A 27012-nucleotide genomic window follows, 5' to 3' on the forward strand; every position below is an offset into this window, starting at 1 on the left:
AGTCGAATGGCACAGACACCACAAAAACTATCAAAATATCAACCTTCCCCTTGACGTTAAGCACTGTTAGCTTAAAAGTTGAAATGTCCATTTTAACCCCCTTAGTTATTTAAATAAAAACCTCTAATTCCATCTTCTTCCCTCTTCATACCGTTGGAGAACTGCGGCATTGCGATCTTGGGTGACCATCACCTGTGCGAACTCCAGCTCTAGCGACAATCAACTGTGGCAACTCATTATCATCCACTTGCAGAAAGTGAAACAAAGAAAATGACTTGAAACAATTTCTTCTAGCCTTTCCAACTTGCTCAAACCAGGTAAATCTTTTAATTATTTTCACTACTACTGTGAATCTGTTATTGTCTTCATAGCACTTTCTCTCTCTCTGTGGGGGTTTGGTGGTGGAGGGATGGAGAAGACCTATCTTTCTATTCAGAATTAAAGTGATGGAAGCGGGAAAAACCCAGTTTCTAATTTTCAGGTTTCTTCTACTCTTCCTTCTCTCTTTTCTCTGTTCCTTAATGAATGTATCTGTTTTAAGTAAACACAAGATGGAGGAGAGGAACCTGTTTGCTTTAAAAAGGTCCTTTTGGTGTTCACAAGTATATGTAAGCTATACAAAACTTTAGGTTGAAGAAGGGGAAGAACAGATTATCTGAAACTTGAAGTTCATACGAGTCTGACCTCTCTTGAAAGCAGATAAAGGAATTCATCTGGTGGAAAGAACCCACTTCCACATTCTTTTGTTTTTGTGATTTCACTGCTGCCCTTCCTTTCAGATCCTTGAAAAAATAAAGTCCTTTTCTGTAGCAGTCTGGTGGTAGACATGATGAGGGGGACAAAACTCTGTTACCACGTGTGGTTCATTCTTTGCAGCCAACTACTTGTCAGTATGGCCTTGGGCAACTAAACTATGGTACTTATTTAGCTCATAAATTCTACTTATTTGAACTGCATTAAGGTTTTGTCTTTTTTGCTTCTCTATGATTTCTGTGTCTTGGAGATCCTTTTATTCTAGTTAGATTTCAACAGCTTCTTTGTATTTCTATGATAATTAAAGCTGTAGTCACTTCATCTTGGAGTTCCTAAACTTCGTCATTGTGTTTTTCTAATTGGACACTTGGTTTGCCACTTGTTAATCCTATTAGATCTTTCTCTCTAATTGGAGCTTTAATTTTTTGTTCTCCCACTCGCTCCCTGTATGTGGCGTTAAGTCCAAATTTGATGGCATATAGGCTTCACTTAAAGTGGAAATGTAGAAGAGTACATATCTGTACTGTTCTCTTGAGAACAGAACCCATCTTAGCAATGTTGGCTTCAGATACAGGGTAATGCCTCTTGTAACACCGTGAAGAAATTTTCTGTGTTACCAACCAAACAATATAATTCATTCCATGCTTTCCAAACTAATCATGGCAATCTGATGAATCTATATATTGTGTTATTCTAGGAAAGACATAAATTGTAGATGATAAAGATTGAGAGACACAGGTTGATCAGAAGAACAAAACCCAACGTCTGCTTTGTAAACCCAATATCTCGTGGTTGAACAGGTTAAACAACAGTTGGGGAATGAATTATTATGGCAGAACTGTGTTGGACTTCTCTCTCTTATTACTACGAGTTGGTGATGACTGATGAGCAGGGATTAAATAAAGGGAAAATTGTCTAGATCTACTAGATATGAAAATAAATTATGGGTTGATTTTGTTTTACACCTACTTGTGTTGTAATTAATTTCACCTTACTTCATTCCACCTGCAACCACGACAGAGCCCAAGAGAGAAATTGAGAAGCCGTCAATTTCCATAGAATTCCTTTACGGTTTGCACCTGTACAAACACTTTGTTCTACCATGAAAGCTTTGAAGAGAGCTGCAGTGCTTTACCACTACCCTTGCCCAGACGGTGCATTTGCAGCTGTCGCAGCTCATCTCTTCTCTGCTACATCCCGTCCTGCAGTTTTCTTCCCCAACAGCATCTATGATCCCATCAGGTCACTAAATCCTTATCTGGGTTTTTCTTTCTTATCTCTGCTGTTGTTGCAATTGGTTATGTTTCATAAATTTTCAGCTCTGATTGAGTTGATCCGTAGGGTTTTGACATTGATTGTTTGATCGAATATTGTAGAGAAACTAATTTTTTGATATGGGTTTGAGTTTGTTGTGGTTAATCTTGTATGATGTGATTAATTGGTTTAATCTTACTAGGTTTGAAATTTCTTGCTTCTTCCGCCTTCAGAGCATGGGAATCAAAGAAAAAATGGCATCGATTGCAGAAGCACTCTTCCCTGTTCTTGCTTCTTCCGCCTTCAGACCATCGAAGACGACGTTGAGAATGGTGTTTGTATTTGGGGTTTTAACCTTAAGGGCATTATGGGAAGTTCATTTGTGGTTAGGATACTTTTGCCATTAAAAATGAGTTAACAGTGACTTAACTGCACAGACTTAACAGAGTGGACTAAATAGAAATAAAGTCAGGTGTTTGGGCCATTCGACTAACCTACAAGATGTGTTCATGAAATTTATCCAAGGATTATTTATGTTTTGTATGGCAATGTTTATGTTGTTTTTTGAAATACATTTGGAACAGAAGATGCATGTGACGTTTGGTTTGTTTGTGTGTTTATTGAAATAAATCAAGTAGAAAAAAAAAACACATTTGGAACAGTTTTGAGAAATAGTTTTGGAACAGAAACAAAAATGGGTAACAAAATGAACCCAACATAATAATTAAGAAAAATTTCACGTACACCCCTGTAAGTATATCAAATATCACAGACACTTTAAACATTGCCAAAATATCAACCTTCCCCCTGATGTTAACTAAATAAATAAAATAAGGATGGAATCCTATACTCCCATCTTCTTCAATTTTCTTAAAGCACGCAACGTAAAACTTTCTCTCTTCCATGATTTCAAGCTTTTGTAGTAGCCATTCACTCTACTGTCAAAATCTACTCACCTCTTAGGCTAATTTGACTTGTTCCTCTCTTCCCCCTCCGACCTCCATTTTCTCCGGCGAACCTTCAATCCCAACAGAGCGTTGATCAGCTCACAATATTGAGAAAGAAAAAATCCGAAAAACTCATTAAAACAGAGAAGATCTACTGTGGTGGAACAAATGGGTATCTCGAATCTTCTATCTGGTTTACTGTTAACCGGTTGGGATTGATGCTTATTCATGGCTTTACAAAGGAAGTACAGTCTTGCGCTTTTTTTGGGGGGGGTGGTATGCATTGGTTTTTTCTTCTGTTTCTTTATCTTTTTTCCTTCATGAATCTAATTGAGTAGGGTTTAGTTTTTCAGCTTATTCATGCAGCATGGAGCTGTATCTCGATTCTGAGGGCAATGCGAAATTTCGTTATTTGCAGTACTTTATGCATTGAATCAATCTACTTCGTCACAACAAGGTCACACCAATTGTTGTTTTTGATGGCGGGAACATCCCATGTAAGTCAGCCACTAAGAATGAACGGCAAAGGCAAGAAATCTACTCAATTTCCTTCGCCAGCCGCCGCTGCACTCAATCAGGTTGTTCAAACGGAGAAGAAGAAAATGGGGCAGGGGCTGCTGTTCTAAAACCAGAAAAAAACAGAAAATCTGAGATGCTCTTAGGTTTCTACAGTCAATAGACTCAATATTTGGGAACTTGCCGGCCACCGTTGCACTCGATTGGGAGTTTGGGACGCCCAGAGTCATCAGACTTCGTAATTCAAATGGAGAAGAAGGGAGGAGAGGGGCGAGGGTTTCACAGCCAGAGAAAGTGAAAGTTGGCGGGAGAGAAGGGGGAAAGGGTAATTTTTCCGCTATAAAAGAATTAGAGTAAACATCTAGTAGACCCCCTAAGGTTTGTTCACTTATCTTGTAACCCTCCATTAATTAAAACCTTACTTACAGACCCCTAGGACCTATTCCGTTAGAGTGAACAGGTTAAGTGATGATGTTAGCTGGACATAACTTTGGAAATAACCAAACTACCCTTATGGATTGGTTGTCCTAAAGAATACTCTTCTTTCCTCTTTCATTCTACTGCTACGGTAGCCATTGTCGTGGATCAAAGATCTGTTTTTTTTCCCCCCCTTCATTTTCTTGGTTCACTCACCCAACTTCGAATCCACATCTCTGCAATTCAAAGAAATGAAAAAAAAATTATGCCTTTCCGCAGAAACAATTGAAGCTCACAGTAATATCAAGCAAAAGCTCTAAAATCTTAATAGCTAAATTTGCTTCTTTCTGCAAACCCTAAACTCTGCCATGTTTCCAATCTGAAGCCCTATGGCTTGCTTCAAGTCTTCATTCTCAAGGACGCCAACGTTTTGATCATATTGGAATCGATAATTCCTTCAATTTGATGTCATACAAAAAGATCAAATCAATTCAGTTTACACCCTTCCCTTTGTTCATTCTAGCCTTGGGCGAGTCGAAGCTTGTTCCTAATTTGGGTTACTCCACAATCTCGCTCAATTCATTTGAGGTCGACCCTGAAGATGATGACTAAGGCGATGATAACGAAGAAGAAGAAGATGGAGCATCAAATTTGTCCATGGTAGCTGCAGTTTGAATAAAATAAAATAATCTACCCGAAATTTCTCTGTTTCACATCCTTCATGCAATTCAGTGTTTTCCTTTCTCTAAAAGGGGAGAAGTTTTTTCTTCCAAAAATCTTTTAGCCATCATATACCCTACTCTTCAACAACTTGAAGGTGAATTAACTGAATTGGTGGACAAGAATGAGAAAGGTGAATGTCTTGAAATTTCAGGAAGGAAGAGGGCGGAAGAGAGGTGGAAGCTTTCCAACAAGGATCCAGAACGAGAGGATGAATGTGGGATTTGTATGGAAGCTTGCACCAAGATGGTCTTGCCCAACTGTGGTCACTCCATGTGCATCACTGCTTTCGGATCGGTAATCGCTAAATCCATATTCAGATTTACTCTCTTACACCAAACACCAACTACCTTTTATGCTCAACGCCCCACGCCGTGGCCTCTGGCAGCCATTTCTGGGGTGGGAATGTGCCCAACCAGATTCTTGATTTCTTGCGAGGCTCCCTGATTTTAGAAACCCATTTGCCCCAATTGCACATTCGAACTCCTCTGTAAACTGGGTGTTTGCTGCAATCTCTCATCCTCTTGGTTTTCTTCACTTCTGTGTCTTGTAATTTGATCTGTTGCGTTGATAGGTCTCAGACAAGCTTAAGAAGGGACTGAGATGAACCAGGTGAAGCAGGAGAAGATGGAAATGATGAAAAATAGTGGCCATTGCTATCAGTTTCTAAGTTCTGCATTTCTGCCATTGCGATACCCCAATGGAAGGTTCCTCCAAAGGTCTTTGATATGCCAGCGCTGGCCATCGCACGATTTGCCAATAGAAGAAATTCCAGCGTCGGCCTGCACGATGACGCAGCTTCTCTCTAAATTGAGCCCTAAATTGTTATTTCAAGGTTGGAGATGAAATAAGGGTACAAAGATAATTTCCATTTTGGTTTTTTACATCAAAGATGTACAAGGGTATTTTTAACATTTAATATGCTGACATCATCACTTAACCTGTTCACTCTAACGGAATAGATATTCCGTTAGTCCCAGGGGTCTGTAAGTAAGGTTTTAATTAATAGGGGGACTACAAGATAGGTGAACAAACCTTAGGATCTACTACATGTTTACTCAAAGAACAAATAGTGACTTAACTGCACAGATCTAACCAAGAGGATTAAATTAAAGGGAAATTTTCATCAACACCCCCTCTATTGGACCGTGGAATTAATGCCACCCCACTAAGGGCCAATATATCAATTTGAGCCAAAAAACTAACGGAAATATCTGAGTAACAGTTTAGTAGTGATGTCACCATGTTAGTAATTTTGTAAAGTCAATTTTGCCCTTCCCATTACAAGAACTAAACCTTACCTATCTTCATCTTCCCCAGTCTAACTTCTCATCTCTGTAACTCTGCCATCTCCGCCTTTGAACTCTTGCACCCCACCCCGTCTTCTTTTTCCTCAGTCGAACAAAGAACATTGCAGGTTGTATCACCTACTGCAATTGGCCAAACTCACCTCTCCAACCTCTGCAACGGCCCACATTATTAAACTGTGAATATCTTCTCTTGATTATAATCTTGTCCTCAAGGGACCTTATATACAGAACTAATTACCTAATGGGGTGTATCTAAATATGGAACATACAATCAATGCGATACATACAATCAAGGGAAATACAACAGCTATGGATAAGGTCGACACCAAGGCATGAAGAATCATGCTAACATATCATCCCTGCCCTGCAACCCCAAACCAGTGCCGCCCCTGCAACCCCAAACCACCACCCCTCCCCCTCCCTGGCCAACGACATCAATTTTGAGTTCTAGCCTAGCTGCTCTGGTCACCACTCTTTGCAAAGCAGTCCAAGCTTTCGGTCGTCGCTTCAATAAATACAACTCTGTATTGCAAGGGAGCTTCCTGGGTCTCATCTCGTTCACATAGATGAGCAAAACACAAGAGAAATTAATCCATCAAAACCCAGCTTCAGCTTCATACACACACACTCTGTTCTGATCGATTTGGATGTTAGGTTCTTGGTTTGCTGACCTGGGTCTGCTTGCTTGACTACTTAAATTATCAATTTGGGTCTGCTTTATTTGTTGAATAGAAATCTGTGAGAACACTAGTGCTGCCCATCGCTGCATGCTCCACCACCGCGATCGGTGTGCCCAGCCGCTGCAACCCGCCATCGCACCCACATCTCCATCTGTTCTTGACGCATCAGAGCCACCAACATCTTGGCCTAAAACCAAATCTGGCCCAGTTCAGGAATTCATATTCTAGAATGACAATTCGAAAACACAAATTATATTCATTCGAGGCTAAAACCCACAAGAACATACAATGAAATGAAAAACCAAAAAATTGGGGGAAAATCAGTACTTTTGGGTGCCCAAAAAAAATGAATTGAAGAAATCTTCCACTACCTCAACAATATTGACCCTTGATTAGTGATAACCCTGGAAATCTTATTTCTGAGAGAGAGAGAGAGAGAGAGAGAGGATCTCGCCTTCCCAACTTCCGCCATGGATCTCTCTCTCTCTCTCCTCCTTTCTCGCCTCCAGGTCCTTACTGCCACCAGATCGAGGGATGGAATGCAACGGATGCTGGCTCCGACGAGGATGAAAGGCCGCCATCATCTTCTTCCCCGCTATACACCTTTCTCCTCCGACCTCTGTAACTCACACTCTCTGGAACTTTCTCAATAACCAAACGGTTTAGTGGAATGATAAACGTCACTTTCCTTCGAATTTCCTCCACATACAGCAAGGGGCTGAGCAAGGGTTGTGTGGGTGGGTGTTCAAAGGTACAACAAAGGGTTCTAGGGTAGCGCAGGAGAAATTAGGTTGGAGATGAGTTTTTTAAGTTTTTAGAATAAAGGGTAGTTTGGACTTTTACTCCCACTCAGTTAACTATTAAGTTATATCCGTTAGTTTTTGGGCCCAAATTGATATATTGGGCCTTAGTGGGGTGGCATTAATTCCACGACCCAACAGAGGGGGTGTCGATGAAAATTTCCCTAAATTAAAATAAAATCATAAAATAAAGGTGTCTGTGATATTTTGACAATGCTTGGGGTGTCTCTGATATTTGAAATACTTACAAGGGGTGCTTGTGAAAATTTTCCTAATAATTAATAACGACTCTCATTTTGGACTACTACTATCACCACCACCACCACTCCCTCTAATGCATCTTCAACCACCTACTACCACCACCGCTATCATCACCTCCATCATCACCACTACTAGAAGATATACTTATGTTAATATGCATTTTATACGTGTTTCTGATTTTTTAATGATAAAACATAGGGAAAAGTTTTCATACACGGCTGTGTAAACCGTGTATGTGACAAATCTCTCACAAAGAGTTGGAAAAATCATAAATTGCCACCCATTAATTAATGTCTTGAAACTCTCACCCTCTCACATACATGGTTTATGAATCGATTGAAAATTGAATCGTATCAGATTGATCGAAAACCACACTGAACATGAAAAACTGGATCAAAACTTTATCAAAACCGGTATGAAACCAATACCAACACAAAAATCATAAAAAACATGGTTTCTCTCATAATTATGTATATTCATGTCAAACCAAACTTGATATAAAAACGATAACAAACTGATAAGAGAGAACAAAATCCAAACCAAACCGAAAACGACTAAAACTGAATCTTTCCTTATTTGTTTAGTTTCACTTTCAGAATTACTCATTTTCAAATCTCATCCCGAAACTGATTAAGTCCAACCAATAGCCGACCGAATCGACTAGTTGACACCCCTAGGTATAAGGTTTATTATGTAATGTCCATGATGTAATTATTTTGTCACTAAGAAATAAGGGTGTCAATTTTAAGCCTGCACCGGTAGGTCCGATCTATCCTAACCAATGAAAGATGAAACCAATCTGACACGATGGCTAAACATGTGGTTACAGTGTGAGGGGATGGACCGACGGACACCCGACAGAACATAACACGTGTAAGCCCGTTTATGGACTATTTATTTTTCCCCAATTATCCCATAAATTTCCTATTTTATTCTAAATCTAATTTTTTTTTAATCTCTTTGATTAATTAATCATCTTAGATTAAGATAAAATGATAACCAAAACAGCTCCAAAGAGGAAGAACCATCTCCTTTACCAAAAAATATAAAAGGAAAAATCATCTCCCGTACATGGCTCCTCTAGGACCAAAGAGCCGCTTTGGTCCAATTAGGTCCCGTATGAGAGAAAAATCGAAAGTGACTTGTAATTTTAGGCATGTCCATGACTTTGACGTACGCTGTGAGCGATCTGTGAGACGGTTGCATCAGACTAGAAAAACCCGAAACAAAAACAAACAAGGATCGTGAAAGTAAAAAAAATCAAAGTCAGTAGAATTCAGAGAATTCAGATCCTCTGATTTTCTTCTCCACGCAGGTCGTGTTCTTCACACACGCACTTTCGTTTGTTTCTTTATAATAACAGAGTTCCACACACGCACAGAGAGAGACAGAGAGAGAAATGCAATCGGTGACGCTTAACCCATCATACAGCAGGACAGGTCAAGTCCTTGAAGTTTCTTGTTCATGCTCCTTGACAAACTTGCATCCTAGCTCCTTTAAGGTCTATATTCTTATTCTTCTTAAGAAAACTCTGTCTCTCTCTTCCCTCCCTCCCCCCTTTCCCTAAGTTTTCTTTCCTATTCGATTTTAGACCTAGTTGATGGTTTCGTAACAGAAGATTAATTTATTATTTTCTTCAAATTTTATTTCTATGACAGGGTTGGAATCTCTGTAGTAATCGAATTTCTCTTATAGGGAGAAATTTGTTGGAGCTTAAGGGAGCGTCTCGTTGCCTACGCGTTCGCACTTCTAGGCGCACCGATGGACAAGGTGAGCTTTCTATTTTTTCCGCTTGTCCCCGTTGTTTTCGTTGGTGGGTACTGATCAATTTGTTGTTTTGTTTTGCTTTTATGTTTGTTTTTGGATTTGGTGGTTGTTTTGATCATGTTTTCGGATTCTTTTTCCCCCCTGGTGGAACGATAGGATTGCAGAAACATGTTTGTTTTGAAATAATTATGGTTTTCTATTATTATATCCCATATAGAGACATTTTGATAGAATTCGTCCTTGGTGTTAAATTGTAGAACTTTATCTATAGTTTATGGTATTAAATTGTAGAATTTTATCGAAAGTTTATGCTGTTTATTTGTTTGATTGTTCGTAAAATTCTTTCTCCACATTTTTCTTCTCCGTCATTTTCTACACAATTAAATTATGCTGGCTGGAGACGGAATTTTATAATCTCTTCTTACTGCGATGCTTTTTTCCCCATTCTGCCTAGTAGGGTTAGACTCACTAAAACAGTAAGTACCTAAACCCAACTAACAGTAACTGACAAACCAGAGTTCTGATAACCTTGAGACTAAGGTCAAACAATATCCTAGTATAGGTGAACAACCCCTCAAATTATGGCTGTGATCCAATGGTCAGATTAGGACATGTAGGCTGTGTAAGGAGCTTCACAAATTAGCAAAACAAACTATCCAGAAGATGACCCTCAATCCTTGGTCGAAGGTAGGGTACTAACAATGGAGTAACACTTCCAAACGCTATGGATTATTGATGGTCAGATGTAGGGATAACACCACAGTTCTGAAATTAGAAACTAGGACAAAATAGACAACTTACAGACTTGAAAAGATCTAACCATTAAAAGAAGCTGAAGTTCAGGTCGATGGGAGGTCTCAAGGGGAGGATTACAACCTCAAAGCACTGAACCTGATGGCCAGAATAGAAGTTGTTGAGGTCTGAAGATCTGCCATAAAATAACTTTATAGAAAAACGCATGTCAGGGATGATGTAACAGTAGCTTCACCTTGTGCTGGCTTGATGAGATCAACACTTCACTTCATGAACAGAAAGTAATAATACTATTTTAGCGGGTATCGATCACTCCACAATGCAAAGTTTACAACAACAATAAATAGAAAGAAAGAAGAAGAAAGGAGAAGAATAACCAATGGGGCATTTCACCATACAACTACATCTCATAGCAAACAAATTCAAAAGCCAATACTCTTTCATTATCAAAATCGTCGGTGAGGCTCTATGGCTCTTACAATATAAAGAGGAGCCTACTATCTCCAAAAAAGAAAGTACTTGATGGAAACTACTAAACATAAGCCCACACATGCAGTGGTGCCTTGTACATCAAGGAATTAAAATTAAAAACTAAAGATGAAGATAGAAACCAACTACTTAATCCCGTATAGGACTTAAATCCATAATATTTGGGCTTATAGAAGTGGCTCATTAAAATAGAGAACTCAAAAATACTAAGTCCACGACACATATGACTCATTGGACATTCAAAATTAAGCCTGACTTGACTCAAGAAAGTGAACCAAACCCAAAACAACAGGCTCCTCTTCTCTTTTTGCTGAAATTCTGCATCATTGCCTTAAGGGTTGTGATGTAGCTTTAGTTGCACAATAGATTGTTATAGATTTCCTGGTTCATATCTCTCTAATTTCTAATATTTCCTTTTAAGTCTGTGATATAGTATGGATGGGATATTTTTGGATGTTTTAGTACTTATACTGAAGTTCCAACCTTTGTTGTCTCTGCAGCCATCAAAGCTGTTGCTACACCAGATTCAGCAGTGGGATTGCCACTCACCGCTGAAAATGTTGACAGTGTATTAGACGAAGTGCGACCATATCTCATGGCAGATGGTGGCAATGTAGTATTGCATGAGATCGATGGCAATGTTGTCAAATTGAAGCTACAAGGAGCATGTGGGTCCTGTCCCAGTTCTGTGATGACAATGAAGATGGGTATAGAACGCCGTCTGATGGAAAAGATTCCTGAGATAGTTGCAGTTGAACCAGTTACAGATGAGGAAACGGGCCTTGAGCTAAATGAAGAAAACATAGAAAAGGTTAGAGATCTTCTTGATAACCATTTCTCAGTTCCATTAAGTGGCTCAATTTGCTCGCGTCTCTAGAACATTTAGAACTTGAGTTACACACTCAGAACTTCCAATGAAATGGTTTATTGAGCTATGTGTGGATGTAGTCATAACAATGCACATTGGGACTTTTTAATCATCGCCTATTTCTTTTGTCCAACAAATATTGGTAGTTTATTATTTAACAAAATGGTGGAGAGAAGAGAGGGAGGGTTGAAGGGAGTGTTCTGTTAGGATGTGGCATGGGTGCCAAGTGTTCATGTGTTTTGCATTCCAACCTCTAGAAATTACCATGGGGGCAAAACTTATAACAAACTAGAGGACCTTTTAGAATAGAAGAATAATTTGGGAAATGTTTTATTTATTCTGTTCGATTGGAGGTTTTCTTATGGAAATTTTCGAATTAGTTTACTGGATTACAAAGATCCAGCTTTTGCAGTGATTGGCCAAATCTGGTTTGGAAAAACTGACCCAAATTTGTTTGTATGGGTTTCCTTTTGTTAGTTATTAATAAATCTTTCATCATTTCCAATAAAGAAGTTATTTAAAATAGGATAAAATGTTTATTTGATGGCCTGTCTAGATAAAATCTCTCAACCATTCGCCTTTTTTAAGCCACATGAATGGATCCTCTAGTTAAACGATCATTGGATGGGAAGCCCTCCCCTTATGTTAGCCGCATGTTAAGTTTCGAGAACCATCTGCACTATATGGTCCATTATAATAAGACTTCTACTCTTGTATTTTCAAAGGTTAAAACGAAGTTGCCAAAGGTAAATTTTCAACCATTTTCGAAGCTATATCTGCATATAGGGAAAATCGGATTGGTCTAAAATTTACTGGACTGTTAGATGATGATGTGGGTAGCCTGTCCTCAAAATTTGGAACCAACAGAATTTCTAGGCTGTCGAGATAAGCTTAATTTCGTGGGGCAGTGAAGTGGCTCTTTTCCCTTAAAAATATTTTAAAAATGAGAAACCTGAAGTGTTGAGAGCCTGATTATGATTAGGTAAATAAATTTTGTGTGTAATCATAATATTGTATTTGAAGGTTTTTTTTTGGCTCAAACTATATATCTGTTAAGAGCCTCCAAAAGGTGTTTTTTCCCGTTTCTTTTGTATTTTTAATGTTGGTAGGATTCTTCTTAATGAATGTTCCCATTTGACTGCATGCTTTTCTGTATCTAAGCTGTTTTCACTGGTGAAAGTAATCTACAAGGTTTGTTTTTCTTTTTCCTGGTGTTGGATATTGTTGGCAATCTGCTGTGTACTTTGTTCCTTTTTTTCTATCCTTCATTAATGAATTTCCTTGTTCTTTTATTGCCGCCGCCCCTACCCCCACCCCCACCCCCACCCCCACCCCCTCCCAAAACAAAAAAGAAAAGAGAATTAATTTGTATGATTTTGGACACAAATACAGTTGAAGAATGAAAATCAATCTTTTGCGTCTGTAAATTTTATTTCTTGCTATTTTTGTGAACAATGTGCAGGATTCCTTCATTCAAGATTTTTTCTGTTCTTGTTTTCCCAGTAAGTGTTGTTGAGGCAGCGAGGGAAGATGTGATGACTTTGCTTTGGGACAAGATATGACTCAAAATAGGACGAAGTGGTGTAGCATAATCAATGCGGTCAGTTACTTCGCAATTCATAGTTGTCACGGCATCTAGGCAACCCAAGGCATTGGAGGGGGTCTGGAAGCAAGGCAACACCAACAAGGCCTCTGGTGCCTGCCTAGGTGACGCCTAGACAACTATCCTTTGCATAAAGGTCCATTGATAGCTTATGAGGGAGGCAATGTATCTTAGGGTCTTGGCAGGCCGAAAACTCTAGGAGACATTTTGAAACTACTGGGAACCTGAGACATTAGTTCGCATGTAAACCATCCTACAATTTATTGACCTAAATATAATTTGTTTAGTTAGGTTACTTGGGTTCTTGATTCGATTCCATTAGTCCAACTTTTGATTAAGGCAATCTTCAGTGAAAACCTAAGATTGAGGTTGTTGCTCCCCCCTCAACCAACCCTCCTCCCACCCCACCCCACCCCACCCCCAACCAAGATTCAGGAAGTCACCACATGGAAGTGGAAGCAGATCCTAATTGTTTGAAGCTAAAGAAGGCCTCAAAAGCAGTCTCCAGGAAAGGACAAGAGATGAACTTGAAGTCCAAAAATGAATGGATGCAGTTAGCGTCAGGAATTTGATAGCAAATAGGTATGAACCAGAAAATGCTTGTAATGGATGAAACAAAGACGGAACCATCTAAGAGGAGCGCAGTTTATCTCGTACCGGGGGTCGAAAGGCATGATTTCAAACAAGGACAAAACAATGAGCAAGATGGACCTTAAGATTGGGTATTCATAGAGCATGTAGAGATTGGAAGATTGGAACTATACACCATTAAAGTCTTTTGTTGTTTATTTGAAGAGGAGTTTATCGTAGGAGCATCCTGATGGCCCAATTGAGTGGTTTGGATATGCTCTACAGTATATTGGGTTTATTTTGGTGATTGGAAACATTGCATGACACGAGATTGGGTTAATTCTTTCCACTTTTCTTTGGGTCTTATACTTGGATGGGTAAAACTTCTTTATTTTATGTGATATTGGTTTTTGATTTGAAAGTTTATTAAGTTATATCCAACGAGACCGATATCTTTCCATTCCGAACCATTTTGGGATAGTTGTGAGTTGTGACCACGTCATTCCTGCCCCCCCCCCCTCTTTTTCTGGTATAATTAATAATTTTATTGAAAAGAGAGAGCAATATAAGCTAGTATTACAACAACAACAACAACAACTTCTTCCGATACCTAACAAGATTAAGTGAATACTTGTCATTTTCTTTCTATCTTTCTATACATAACCAATGAATGGAAAGGATTTTTCTTCAGTCTCAGGTCCGAGAAGTCCATGATAAATACCACCAAAGCCTAAGACTGCAGCCGCAGGTGAGCCCTGGCAAAGCGAGATTCTTCTGTCCAGCGGGACCACCCCGGTTTCATTTTTGTCAGCTGCACGCTTTGCTTTACATTACGAAACTAGAGATCGAGTGGTTGCACGTAACAGATATAGAATAAATAGAAATATTTCCCAAGCAACTGCGGCAACCCATTGATCCACCGGAATAAAAGCGAGCAGCATTAAAACCAAAAAAGCGTTTCACTTGGTTCCAACAGCAGATCCAAATCGGGAGCAAGGATCGGAACAGGTGGATCCCAGGTCGAATTCTGTGAATGGAAAGGGGAAGCCTTAGAGGATTTAGCTTATTTAGAGCACTGCACTGTGAATGAATGGCGGATTTCAGTGATGAAGAGAAAAGTCTAGTTCTCTTTTCATTTGGAAGAGGGATGTATGTCTTATTGAGAGTGATTACGGAAGAACCTTTTCTTAGAGGAGAGCAATAGGCCGATTTGAAGAGCAAGCTTGAAAATGGAGAGATCATTCATTCATAGCTGCAATGCCAGAGAAATAAAAGAAGAGAGAGTTTGTTCGTAGGACTCAAACCTTAGCCTATGTGAAAGATCAAAGGAGTATCCTCCCAAAAACTAGTCCTGGACGAATGATCCCTTGTTTATCACTCTATCCAAATCATCAGCCACCTCATCAAACATTCCTTGGGATCCATTGAAAATGAACTTGCAAGTGCAATATTTTGGGCTTATTGATTCAATATAGCAATAACATAGTTGTCAAGGCGTCGCCTAGGCGTCCAGGTGGTTCTTGAACGCCCAGGTGCCTAGTAGGGATCGCCTTGGCACCTGCTTAGGGCCTAGGCCAAGTTGGCTGGCTACCGCCTAGGTTCGCCTTGGCAGCATGACAGTTTTGTGATGGTATATTGATCTGTGAAGGATTTTATTTTTAGGAAGTCTAATCAGATTAGGAGTTCTATTTCAAGTCTATTTCTTTAATTAGTAGTTTTTTATTTAATTAGGAAAGAGGTTCAGCACTCATGGGAGTTGCTATATTGTGGTTAGTACATTAGGAGCCCCATATTAAAGAGTCTATTTCCTAGTTGTTTTAGGTTTTCATCCTTGAGTCAAAATCCAAACTTGTTTTTGGGATGACTAGTCTATATATATGGCTGTAAACAACTTATTTGGCTTCTTGAGTTAAATAACTTGAGCCTTAGGGTTTTTCTATTGGTATGGAGTAGGAATCATGGGCAATTTCTCCTTCTTTATTGTTGTATTCCCAGAGTAGTAGTGGCCTGGTGACTTGCTGGTTTGGTTTTTCTTTTTGCTCTTTACTGTTCTGCTATTCTCTTTCAGAATTTTGTTGTTATCTTCTTTAAGTTCTATTTTGGAATTTTCTTCTCAAACCCCTTAGGCCCATTACCTGTAGGCATAGGGGATTTTCATTCCCTTGCCTGCATCAAGATTGATAACATTTTTGTTCTAAGACACCGTTATTCCATTTTATAGAGCCATGAACCCCTGTTTTAGATTTTGATGCTCCAGAGTAGGCTTGTACTTTGTCTTTCTTTGAAATTATTATCAAGAATATGCCTTTTTTTTCCCCTGAATTTAGGAAAAGCTGCTGTCTGCCCTTCTTTGGTGTTGAGTGAAGATACTGAAATATTTGTTGACATCATAGTCTTTGTTAAAAGGTTGCAAAGACAATCTAATAAATCAATAATTTGTTAGCTTTCTTGGTTGACGAGTTTTGGGGTGCTAGAATGGAATATTTTCAGTTATATCATCTATGTTTACACTTTTATTCAATAAAGAAATGAAAAAATAAAAAAAGGGAAATACCCCTGCTAGAGTCAAATATAGTTTTTGCTTTTTCTATTTCCTTATTAACCTAGGTTTCTTGGTGCAGATTATTGTCCATTATGATTGTAATGTTGATAATGATTTATAGAATCAATAACATAATAATACCAACAAATTCTTTTTTATTTGGTGTGTAGTGATTGACGCCAACTGCCTTCTAATGTAGACCAGTTCACAAGAGGATCGCAAACTTTAGGTCCAACAACAATAAATACTTCAATCGGTTCTCAGATTTGCAGGAAATTTCAAACAATAAAAAAAAAAAAAAAGAAATCGAAGAAGGGAAGAAGAAGATAGGGTAGTATCTCTGAGACTTGTGTCTCTCACCCACGGCTTCTCACCAATGGCAGCTTGCCATACTCTTTTATAGAGCAAAGCACAAAGCTATTTTTTTTTTTCTCAATATCATTAATCAAATTCGTGTACAAGGCTCTTGCCTCTTACAAATTTATATAAAAGACTCAAAAACATACTCAAACACTAAAAAGTAAAGGCCTAACCCAATCCTTAACTAATAAGGTAACATAAACTGACTAGGAAACTAAAATAATGAAAGAAACTGACTCAAAACAGTACTCTAGCTAAACTAATGAAGTAAATCCCATTTTCCTACTTTCTACCCATATTTTAGGCCCATTAAAGTAGCCCATTACAAAGAAAACCCATGGGATCAAAGGCCCAATACGTACATAACCCAAACCCAAAGCTTATTTCCAATAAAATAATCCCTTTAGGCAACTTATCTGCATCACCTTCAGACCGTGAAAGTTGTTAAAGTGCGGTCCTATAGGAGTTGTGGACCCTTATTGGACACACTAGTGTTAGCGGTTGTTTGTGTAGTATGTTACTCACGATAGTGAGAGTCCTGTTTTGTGTTGGTTAGTTGTGTTAGTTGCTATTTAGGATACTTTCCTATTTTGGTTGGTCGGTTGTAATGTTTTGGATTATTATAAATAAAGGCTAACTTTGGATGTATCCCTGATTCAGAATCTTCTCTCTCCATCGTCTTCTCTTCGCTGTCCTCTCTTTATGCTGCTCTTTTTCTTCCTTTGGTTTGCTGGTTCTTTGTTCTTTACCAAGTTACAGAAGTCATGCCATTGCTTGCTGTCTGACTTTTTGGAAGTGAATTGACTACTAGTTTGTGGAATATGATCATGTGTGGTTGTATCTTCTTTTCATCCTTCATTTTTGGAGTGCCGTCTCCTTTGCTGTATTTTTTTATATAATTTATACCTATATAGGCTTTACATGCTTTTTCCTGACCATGGCTGATTTATCTTTTTGAGATAGAAAAAAAAGAGGAGGAAAAAGCAGCATTAATACAGAAAAAATTGAATTCCACAAATGCATGAAAGAAATCTTGTAGGGTACCTCTTTAAACCATCTATTCTCCCTTATAGGTTCTCTTTCGAACAGAAGTGACCTATTTCATGTTTTTTATCCCTGTATGAAATTTGTTGCTTGTAAGTTGCTGCAATGATGCGCTTAAGTTCTTGTCAATTATATTATATGCTTCTAAAAAGAGATATGCAAAGGGGACTGGCGCTCAAGTTCTTTTCAATTATATTATATTCATGTTCTTCACCTCCCTGGTCAAATAAGGTATAGGTATTCAAATTGCATTGTTTACTGATCTGTTTCAACTGTTACTGCATATCTTCTGAATTCTGATTGAACTAAATGATTTGGATTTTGAGCTTGTTTATCTTGGTTTAGTCATTTCTAGTTTTGGTCAGCTTTTGTTAGGTTTCGTGGTTGCATGACTGTAAATTTATTTAATCCATTTGTATCCCCCCACCCCCCAGGGGGGGGGGGTGGAAGGTGATTAAAAGAGACAATCCCTTTCTTTATTGGTAAGCAAAGAATATAACTACTATAAAGCTTTGAGGGTTGGGGTGGAGGAGTTGATTATTAGAAGGGGAGGCATACTCTAGTGGGATTACAGATGAAGATTTGGTCAATGCTATACATTTGATGCAAAAGTTAGATGACAAACCTTGGTCTTATGCCCTGTGTACCAGACCTATTCGGATCTTCATTTCCCAAATGCAGTTTAATTTCCAATGGAGACAGAGATCAGCAAATGAAATGGCAGATGATTTAGCCAAACAAGGGGTTGTTTGGCCAGGCTTGTGTTTTGGGGATGACATCCCTTTATGATGGATGGTTTTCTATTTGATTTCAGTTTAGGGGCTGGGGTACTTCATTGGGGGAGGTCAATATGCGAGTTTATAGCGCTGTTGTTTATATCACTATGTTATACTCATTATCTCAATTTCTGTTAATAAAATTGTTGCTTATCCAAAAAATAAACCTTATAACTTAAATCCCTTTCAGGTCCTTGAAGAAATAAGGCCATTCCTTGCAGGAACAGGGGGTGGAGGTCTTGAGCTAGTTGCAATTGAAGAGCCCATTGTGAAAATTCGAATCATGGGGCCAGCAGCAGGTGTCATGACCGTTCGTGTGGCAGTAACACAAAAATTGCGGGAAAAAATCCCTGCCATTGCAGCAGTTCAGCTTCTGTAATATTAGCACTTCCTGCTAAGTATCTCTGGCACGGCTTTAATTGAATACCCATATGAGTAGTGCATACTGAAATCTTGTACAAATCGCTTCTCATATTTGGTTACATTGTATCAATTATTTTCTTAATGCTCTCAACAATCCGAGGAAAATTCCTATAGTGAAAAGAATCTTGGAGATATTGACATTCATGAAGTTCTTTCAACTGTGATGGTGGGGCTCATGGCCATTGTATCAATTATGTAAGTTTTGAGCTAGACTAGTGCTTTAAATTGCAATAATCGAATGCTTTGAGTCAAATGGATATGTTTAAACAAGGCTTACTTGAGTTTTGGTATGGTATGACACACTTCATCCTACTTGTGTTGCGCCATCCTGAGTCATAGGTTGTTTTGCTTTCAGGTTGTACAACAGGTGGTTATTTCTATTCTGGGTTGTAGATTAGTTGAAATATGAATGGGTTAGCAGTATCTGCCTTATCCTGGTCTGTGTTCAGATTTTCCTTTGTTTGACATTGTTTAGCAAATGTCAAATTAACATACTGGAAAACCCGAGTTCAAAATGGTTCTAGCTCCCTTATTGAAGAAACTTCCTACCCACTGGGCCACTCCCCATCCTAAGTGGAGAAAGAAAGGGAGGAACAGTGGAGGAAAGAGAGAACTAGTGTTGCATGATATAGCACAAAAAAAAACTAGTCTATTAATAAGTTAACAATCTTAACATATAATATCACCTTAAGCTTATCCACTAGCATTTGTGTGAGTTTGAGGGGTGATGGGCTAGCTCTGGAGTCCATAATATATATAGGATTTAGGTTTCTAGGTCTGCATACCATGTTACCTTGCAAAAATATCCACCATGTGGCAGATTGGGTGTGGTTGTAACTGTGGAAAAATATACTTAAAGACCCCTTAATACATGACGTTTCAACCTAACAGAGTTCAAGTGACAAAACAAACCATTGAAAACTCTGATTTATTGAATCATTAAAAAAGGGTATTCCCAGTTCACGAGACTCCCTCCACTGTGGGTTCTGAAAGAGTCATAATGTATGCCGCCTTGTCATCTGCCTTACTCCTGCTTCGTGGAGAGCATATTGTATCCATTTCATGGCCACCGGGTGTTTGCTTCCTTCCATTGCCAAGGCAATGATACATCATCATCAGTATCTCAATTGTGTTTGTGTATGTGTGTACGCAGACATTAGTATCAGGGCTGCATAATTTGTGTATGCACACAGACATTAGTATCATGGTTGCATAATTAATTAGCTTGGGAGGCTTATGTGTTAACACAGATTTCAGGCATCAGATATTGCTCATATCTCTGCGTAGGTGGGATTGAGAAGAAATACCAAGGTCCTGTTTGTCAAGTTATAAAAAAAATTTTGCAAATTATATTTAATATTTTACGATGTCAATTTTAAAATTTTTTTTTTTTTGGTAATAGTCAATTTTTTAAATTGGGAGCATATGAAAGACACCTCTATAGGTGTACTTAAAATTTGGCACGTTCTTTTAATTGTCTATTGTCTTATTTCTAAAGTTCTTTAAGATAAGGGTATAAAGGGTTTTCAAAAATAAGTTAAAAATAAAATATTATGAAAATGTGTCATTGTCATTCACATTTTTTGAGTACACATGAAATGACATTATTATCTTTGTTAGAAAACAAATGTGTTATACTAGAAAGGTAAAAAAGTAAAGTTACAAATTTGTCACCTTGATGGGGTCAGACTGTCAATAAGAAAATCCCTTTGAAATTTTACATCAAAATTAACAATGAAAATCATATTTCATAGAAAATATTATTTTTCTACTTTTATATATATATATTTTCCTTTTCATTAAAAAAAAAAGAATGACGAACATCTAGGGAAAAAGCAAAGGAAAATTTTCCAAAAACTATTTCTTTGTACATGGTTTCTACTTGAAAACAAACAAAACCAAGGTATGTTTCCTTGTAAAAGAGACGGGAAAAAGAAAATTTTCCCATGAAAGAAGAGTAAAGAGATTATGTATTTGAAGGGACCAGGATCCTCTACAAAACACCCCCCCCCCCCAAAAAAAAAAAACCAAAGATAAAAAGGAGCATCCACTTTGTCACCCTAAAAACTATTCAATCAAGTCAAAAACCCCAAGAGTTAAGGAGTATCTGAATAGGTGTTTGGCCAGCGCTTCTCGGTCGGGTGTCTTTGTGACATCATAACTCTCTTTCTTTTTTGACTTCGTTTGCTTTGAACCACTGCCCCATTTTTTTAAACAATTTACCTAATGTTTCTTCTATTTCATTTTCTTACTGCTTGAATTAAACATCCTAAATTCTTTAGCTTTTTTTGAAATAAATGAAATATGAAGTCTTCAATCAAAATAACCAAAAAAAAAAAAAAAAAAAAAGATTTCTCACTTTCTACAACTTTTAATGAAGACCTTGATATCAACAAACAATTTTGGCATCTGCATTTGAAACTAAAAAAGGATTTTAGACAAAAGCATCGTTCCTTTCAGTGTTTCTTTTATCCTTGGATCATAGTTTGGAGTGAGTAGCAGAAAACAAATGAAAAAGATTAATGGAGTACTGTTCTCCTCACCCCGAAAGCCCACATCTGCAGGAGACAGCATGCGCTCACTGGTCTTACTTATATTACATAAAAAGAAGTTCAGTTTTTTACAAGGAACCGAAGTAACTGCTGTTACTTGGTCTTCTGTCGGACTTTGGCTACATAGATCCTCTTTCGAGACAAAAGCTTCATCAAATCTGAAAATCCAACACAGTATATGCTTGATAAACTCCAATTTAAGTACAAGATTCAGGTGTATACCGTCCTCAACATTAAAACACAGCGAGTACATAACGCTAATAGTGTTGTTCATAAGACTACACTCAGAGCAACAAAATCCAATACACCCCATGGTTGGTTGTAGTGTGCAGATTCCTTCTTACACTGTCCTTTTAGGAAACCCTCTCCTATATAAATAACAGAAAACTTTATTGATAAGACTTAAGGAGTGTTACTATTGAGGGTCATAATTTCCAAACCCCAACCCCCCCCCACCCCCAATACAAATTTGTACAAAGTCCGACACTGCCCTTAGAATCCCGTTCAACTGCAATAAGGACAGGGCATCTCTTCACCGTGGCTGAAGAAAAACTCTGTCCTAAACAAAACAACAATACAGGAAATATGACAACAGCAGCAATGACACCAACACCAAGAAGGCCAAAGCCAAAATACAACATAAATACATTAATCACCTACAATACTTGACATGGCACAAGACTCCCTGGAAGATGCTAATAGTGACTCAAGCTGATGAGAGCAACAAATACCTTACAGAAAAATTTATTGAAACAACCATCGGATTGAGAAAATAAATCGAAAGCATCATGAAACAACAATTAATCTATATTCATACAAAAACAACCTTGGGGGAGGGGGGGGGGGGGGAGACAGCAAAAAACTCACATTGCCTATGCAATAATCATTGACATGCGAATACGTAGGGGAAAAGATGATCACTTAAGTGCCAACAGACTTCTCCCTATATGCGAAACTTGTTTTGTTACAGATCTGAACACTAAATAAAACAGAGAAAAAGAAGAAGGAAAAGAGAAGAGAAAGAAGTGAGAAGAAAAGTGATCAATCAGAGAAAAAACCGTCCCCATAATTAACCTGATATGGATATCTACAAAATCTTCTAATTCTGCTCTGTTTTAGTTCTAGATCTGAAGTTTATTTAATTACCCTCAAGCCAACCATTAATTCAGTGTTATATTTTGGGGATTATTTGAGTCTGCTAAGAGGGAAAGCCAACTTGAGTTTTACTCTGATCTGACCTTCTGAAGTTGTTTAATTTACAATCTCCTACTTGCTGGAATTTGATCTCAGATTTAAATTTTCTTTAATTACTTTCAATCTGACTGTTGGATCACTCCTATATTTTGAAGGAACCTTATTCTACTTATTTGTGATTGATTGTTAAAGTTTGACTTTCATCTGAGAAGGTTGACTTTTTTTACTTTTGGGCGATTGGACTGTCATATTGGGATCCTGTTGTGAGACTGGATCTAGTAGGGTATTGTGTTTTGCATTATCAACAGCCGGAAAATATCAAGTAACAGAATTGGAAAATCAACTTCTTGGATGGGGCTGGTCTTCCTACAGAAGGTAGGTCTTTAGAATTTGATTAAACCTTCAAAACTAGAGCCCTATCAGATACATATACGCTTCCATAAAGCATAACATGAAACTTCAAATCCTTAACCATAAGAAGGAAAAATATACAAATATATAACCAAAAGAAAAAAATGCAAATTCATAACCACAGTGGCAAAAGGAAATCAATCTATATGAGCAAAGAGAGTGAGAGAACCAGAACACCTACCAAGAGCAATCTCAACTCCTAGTTCCTACAATTAGACTCATGCCAATGGTAGCACGCCTGAATAATTTCATACAAAAAATCATAATAAGAAGAATGAAAAGACCATGCAAATCTATAACCACAAGAACAAAAGGAAATAAACCTACATTACCATAGAGTAAACACCTACTTACTCTGAATCCCAGGCTCCCATCCTTTGAATCTTGCTTTTGGAGTCTCTAAAATTGGGAACACATGGCAGTAACTACTGAATAAATTCATCAACATAGCATATTGACTTCACCAGTTGACTCAAACAATTCTGGTTAACCAAAAATTTTAATACTTGACTTGCATCCCCTCCACCATTAAGCACAAGTGAAGACAGATTTGGATTCTTAACAGCTTCATCAACCCTAAGTATAAAATTTCTCCTGGTACAGCAGACTCTCCTGTCTCACTTCAAACCAGTTAAGACTCACATCAGTTGCCTCAAACCAAATCTGAAATCAGAGCAGTATTCTATTAATGGTCGTACAGTACTTTAAACTAATTCCACTACCATAAACTCATACATTTATAGTGTCTAAATCTCTCACCAAGCACAGTGACTTCCACATGAAGTCATCAGATGCCAAATAAATTTGACTGAAGGCTTATTTCTCAACACCTTTCGGCTTATCTCAAGGAGTTTCAAACATCTCGAGTCTTGATACACAATCCAAAGGTTACAGGTGAAATCTCAACATTTAGCCGATCACTGGTGGTGTTCCAACCTCACTTTTTAAGCCTTCAACAAAAGCCATTTGATTCAGTAGAGCGAACGTGGTATAGTATGTGTTCAGTGTACTCTGTTTTGATAAAATGTTGAGAGATTAGTTTAGGGATTAGCTTTCTAAGAATGATAAAGTTTCAACAACATATTGTGAAATAAAAAGTTCATGGGTTATACGATGAGCAGTTACCGGAGAATAAATAGAGAATTCAATTGCAGCAAAATATGATTGGTGATGCAGTTACACCATGCCATGCTTTGTGAAGTACGCTCAAGGCTGAATTAATACTGCACAAGGGAAAGTATCCCTTCAGTCACTACCTCACTGTCCAAGTTTCCCTTTCTCCCTCTCTAACAAAATTGTTAACCAGTATATTCCATGTCCTGGCGTCAGGTATGATTCCACTGTCAATTCCCCTACCTAGAATTAATATAGCTTCATCAAGCATGCCCTCCTTGCAGTGCCAACTGATTAGAATGTTATATGTAATAGTGTCAGGAGCAATCCCTTCAACTTGTAACTTGTCCAAGAGGTTCAAAGCCTCCCGAATATGTCCTGCCTTGCAAAGACCATTCATGAGGCTATTATAGGTGACAATATCTGGTGTCAATCCACGGTGAATCATGTCCCTTAAAAGCTCAAGAGCAGTTTGTACCCTCCCTGTTTTGCAAAGGCCATTGATCAAAATGTTGCATGAAATATTATTTGGGGTAACACCCTTTCTCACCATTTCTTCAAACAACGCCAAACCCTTCTCAACAGCTCCTGCTTTGCAGAGCCCCTTTATTAGACCATTATATGTAATGACATCAAGACGGCAACCTCGAAACACCATTTCGTTGACTAGCTTCAGTGCTTCTTGCAATGCACCTTTCCTTAAAAAGGCATGAATCAATGTATTATAAGTTACATTGTTGGCAATTACACCCTCCAATAACATATCCTGATGAACTCCTAATGCCTCTTCAATGCGGTCAGCATTGCATAAACCATGTATTAGAGAATTGAACGTGAATATATCAGGTTTGCATCCTTCACTTGACATCCTACCAAAAATTTCTACCGCCTCACCAATCTTTCCTTTCTTGCAAAGCGCACACATAAGACAATTGTATCCAACAGTGTTTAGGCCAAGTCCCTTGGCTGATATCTCCTCTAAAACGTCATTGACTTCTTTGAGTCGACCTTGCCTGCAGAACCCATCAATCAAAATTGTGTACGTGATCACATTGGGCTCACAGCCTTTGATTTCCATCTCATGCACTAGTTCTTGAGCTGAAACCATACAACCCACCTTACATAGACCATGGATTAGGATGTTATAAGTGAACACATCAGGACTGCACCCAAAAGGTAACATATTTTCAAAAAGAACAGCTTTGGCTTCATGAAAACGTCCAACTATCACATACCCATTGATCAAGGTATTAAACAACACTACATTAGGCGCAGGTACTTTGTCCAACAGAGCTCTTGCTTCATCAACCCGGCCACTTCTACATAATGCATTCATCAAGACCCCATAAGTTATAGAATCAGGGCTGAAACCACGAAGAAGCATCCTATCAACCAACTTCGCTGCCTCATGTATCCGACCAAGCCTACAAAGACCATGGATAACATCATTGAAGGTATTCACATCAGGTGTGCAGCCCATCAGAAACATTTCTTCCAAGAGCTTCAATGCCTCCTTCACTCTATCATCCTTGCTGAGGGCATGTATCAGAGTCTGATAAATTACTGAATTGGGTACACAGCCATGCTTTGTCATTTCCCTTAGGAGTGAGCAGGCATAATCCACCTCATTCACTGAACAGAGGGCTTTAATTACCACTCCAAAAGTGAAGACACTAGGGGAAACATCCTTAACCAACATTTCCTTGAACAGAACATGGACAGTTTTGTGACAATTTCCAGCAACCAGTAGCTCCAAAGCAACATTATACGATCTGAAAGTAGGCTCGCAGCCAAAGACATCCTTCATCTCCATTAGCACTTCCGTTGCTTGCCCAGGGAAACCAGCTCTCCCATACCATTTCATAATCACTATAAAAAGGGCTTCTCTGAAAACCAACCCTTCGTCCTTCATCTGCAGCAATAATCTATCAATGGTCTTGAATTCCTCTGCAGCTCCAAGCTTATCAATTAGCAAATAATAAACACTAAAAGTATGTGAATAACCCTTCTGGGTGCCAGCCCAATCAAATATGGCCATCGATGTGGGTACATCGAGAGGGAGCTCTAGTAACTTACACAGCCGCTCTGGTGTGATCCAATTGAGTGATCTCCTAAGCTCTTGAAGGTCAAAAGGCCTCAATAATCTTTCCCATTCGTTCTTACTCTCTGATTCATCCAAGCAAGTACGATCACCACCACTATCACTACTATTTCCAGAAGAGCACATGCATAAACATGGGCATTTGTGAAAAGCTGATAGATTTTTCCTGACGTACTTGGTAAAATTTGATCTCCTCAACATAATTCGACATCGGAAGGTTAGAATTTCATAAACTACCAGAAAGAGGAATGCTTTGCAAAACCTGAGAAGTAGAATAGCATGACCATAGTTAGTTAAAATGAGAACAGCGACATCACTTTTAAAACAGCTTAGAAATTAAACGGGACGAAAAAAAACAAAGTGTCAACCATTTCGAGAACAGAAAGGAAAAAAATAAAATTGAAACCAGATGGTACGTGTTTCAAACGTTTAGATTTTCAAGTATGGGACCAAAAAAAGGGCAATAAAGACCCAAAAATTGAGGAATTATTAACTAAATTAATGTATCCAAAGTTCAAAGCAACTATATTATCAAACACCCATTCCAAACCCCATATGTCATTCCAAATTTCAAAATCCAAACACCATATATCAAAGGTGTAGCTGCAGTAAATCTTCACTAAATAGGGTGCAACTGCAGGTAATCTTTACAATTTCAAGCTCTCAATTCTCGAACTACCTTCTACCTGTTACATTACTAGAGCACTGTGGTTTTCAATAATGCTTTTAAGCATTCCTGTAACCATTCAGGAAGGCCAGACAATATTAGGAAGAATCATCTGAGACTG

At 38.3% G+C, this 27012-nt stretch overlaps 2 protein-coding genes across 3 annotated transcripts in view; one reads left to right on the plus strand and one right to left on the minus strand.

Annotated features, from left to right (window-relative positions):
- LOC122655928 (nifU-like protein 2, chloroplastic) overlaps window positions 1-18912 on the plus strand; it is a 31383-nt gene extending 12471 nt beyond the window's left edge. The window contains exons 1-5 of one of the 2 annotated variants that reach the window (XM_043850317.1): window positions 8944-9159; window positions 9317-9428; window positions 11168-11478; window positions 18621-18832; window positions 18868-18912. In XM_043850317.1, coding sequence (XP_043706252.1) covers window positions 9058-9159; window positions 9317-9428; window positions 11168-11478; window positions 18621-18809 — 714 coding nt within the window. In that variant the 5' untranslated portion in view covers window positions 8944-9057 and the 3' untranslated portion in view covers window positions 18810-18832; window positions 18868-18912. Of the gene's footprint in view, window positions 1-8943; window positions 9160-9316; window positions 9429-11167; window positions 11479-18620 lie in introns of those variants that run through there. The other variant, XM_043850318.1, reaches the window with a different exon arrangement.
- Window positions 18913-23097: 4185 nt separating this feature from the next.
- Window positions 23098-26510, minus strand: LOC122655927 (pentatricopeptide repeat-containing protein At5g64320, mitochondrial). Its single transcript, XM_043850316.1, has one exon. It carries the CDS (start codon window positions 26423-26425, stop codon window positions 24263-24265), a length of 2163 nt encoding a protein of 720 aa, XP_043706251.1. The 5' UTR covers window positions 26426-26510; the 3' UTR covers window positions 23098-24262.
- Window positions 26511-27012: the final 502 nt, after the last annotated feature.

The sequence above is a fragment of the Telopea speciosissima genome, chromosome 3 (assembly GCF_018873765.1).
Source record: "Telopea speciosissima isolate NSW1024214 ecotype Mountain lineage chromosome 3, Tspe_v1, whole genome shotgun sequence".
Lineage (NCBI taxonomy): Eukaryota > Viridiplantae > Streptophyta > Magnoliopsida > Proteales > Proteaceae > Telopea > Telopea speciosissima.

What these genes read in the sequence shown, in the direction of transcription:
- LOC122655927 (XM_043850316.1), bottom strand. Translation starts at nt 26,425, where the DNA reads ATGTTGAGGAGATCAAATTTTACCAAGTACGTCAGGAAAAATCTATCA.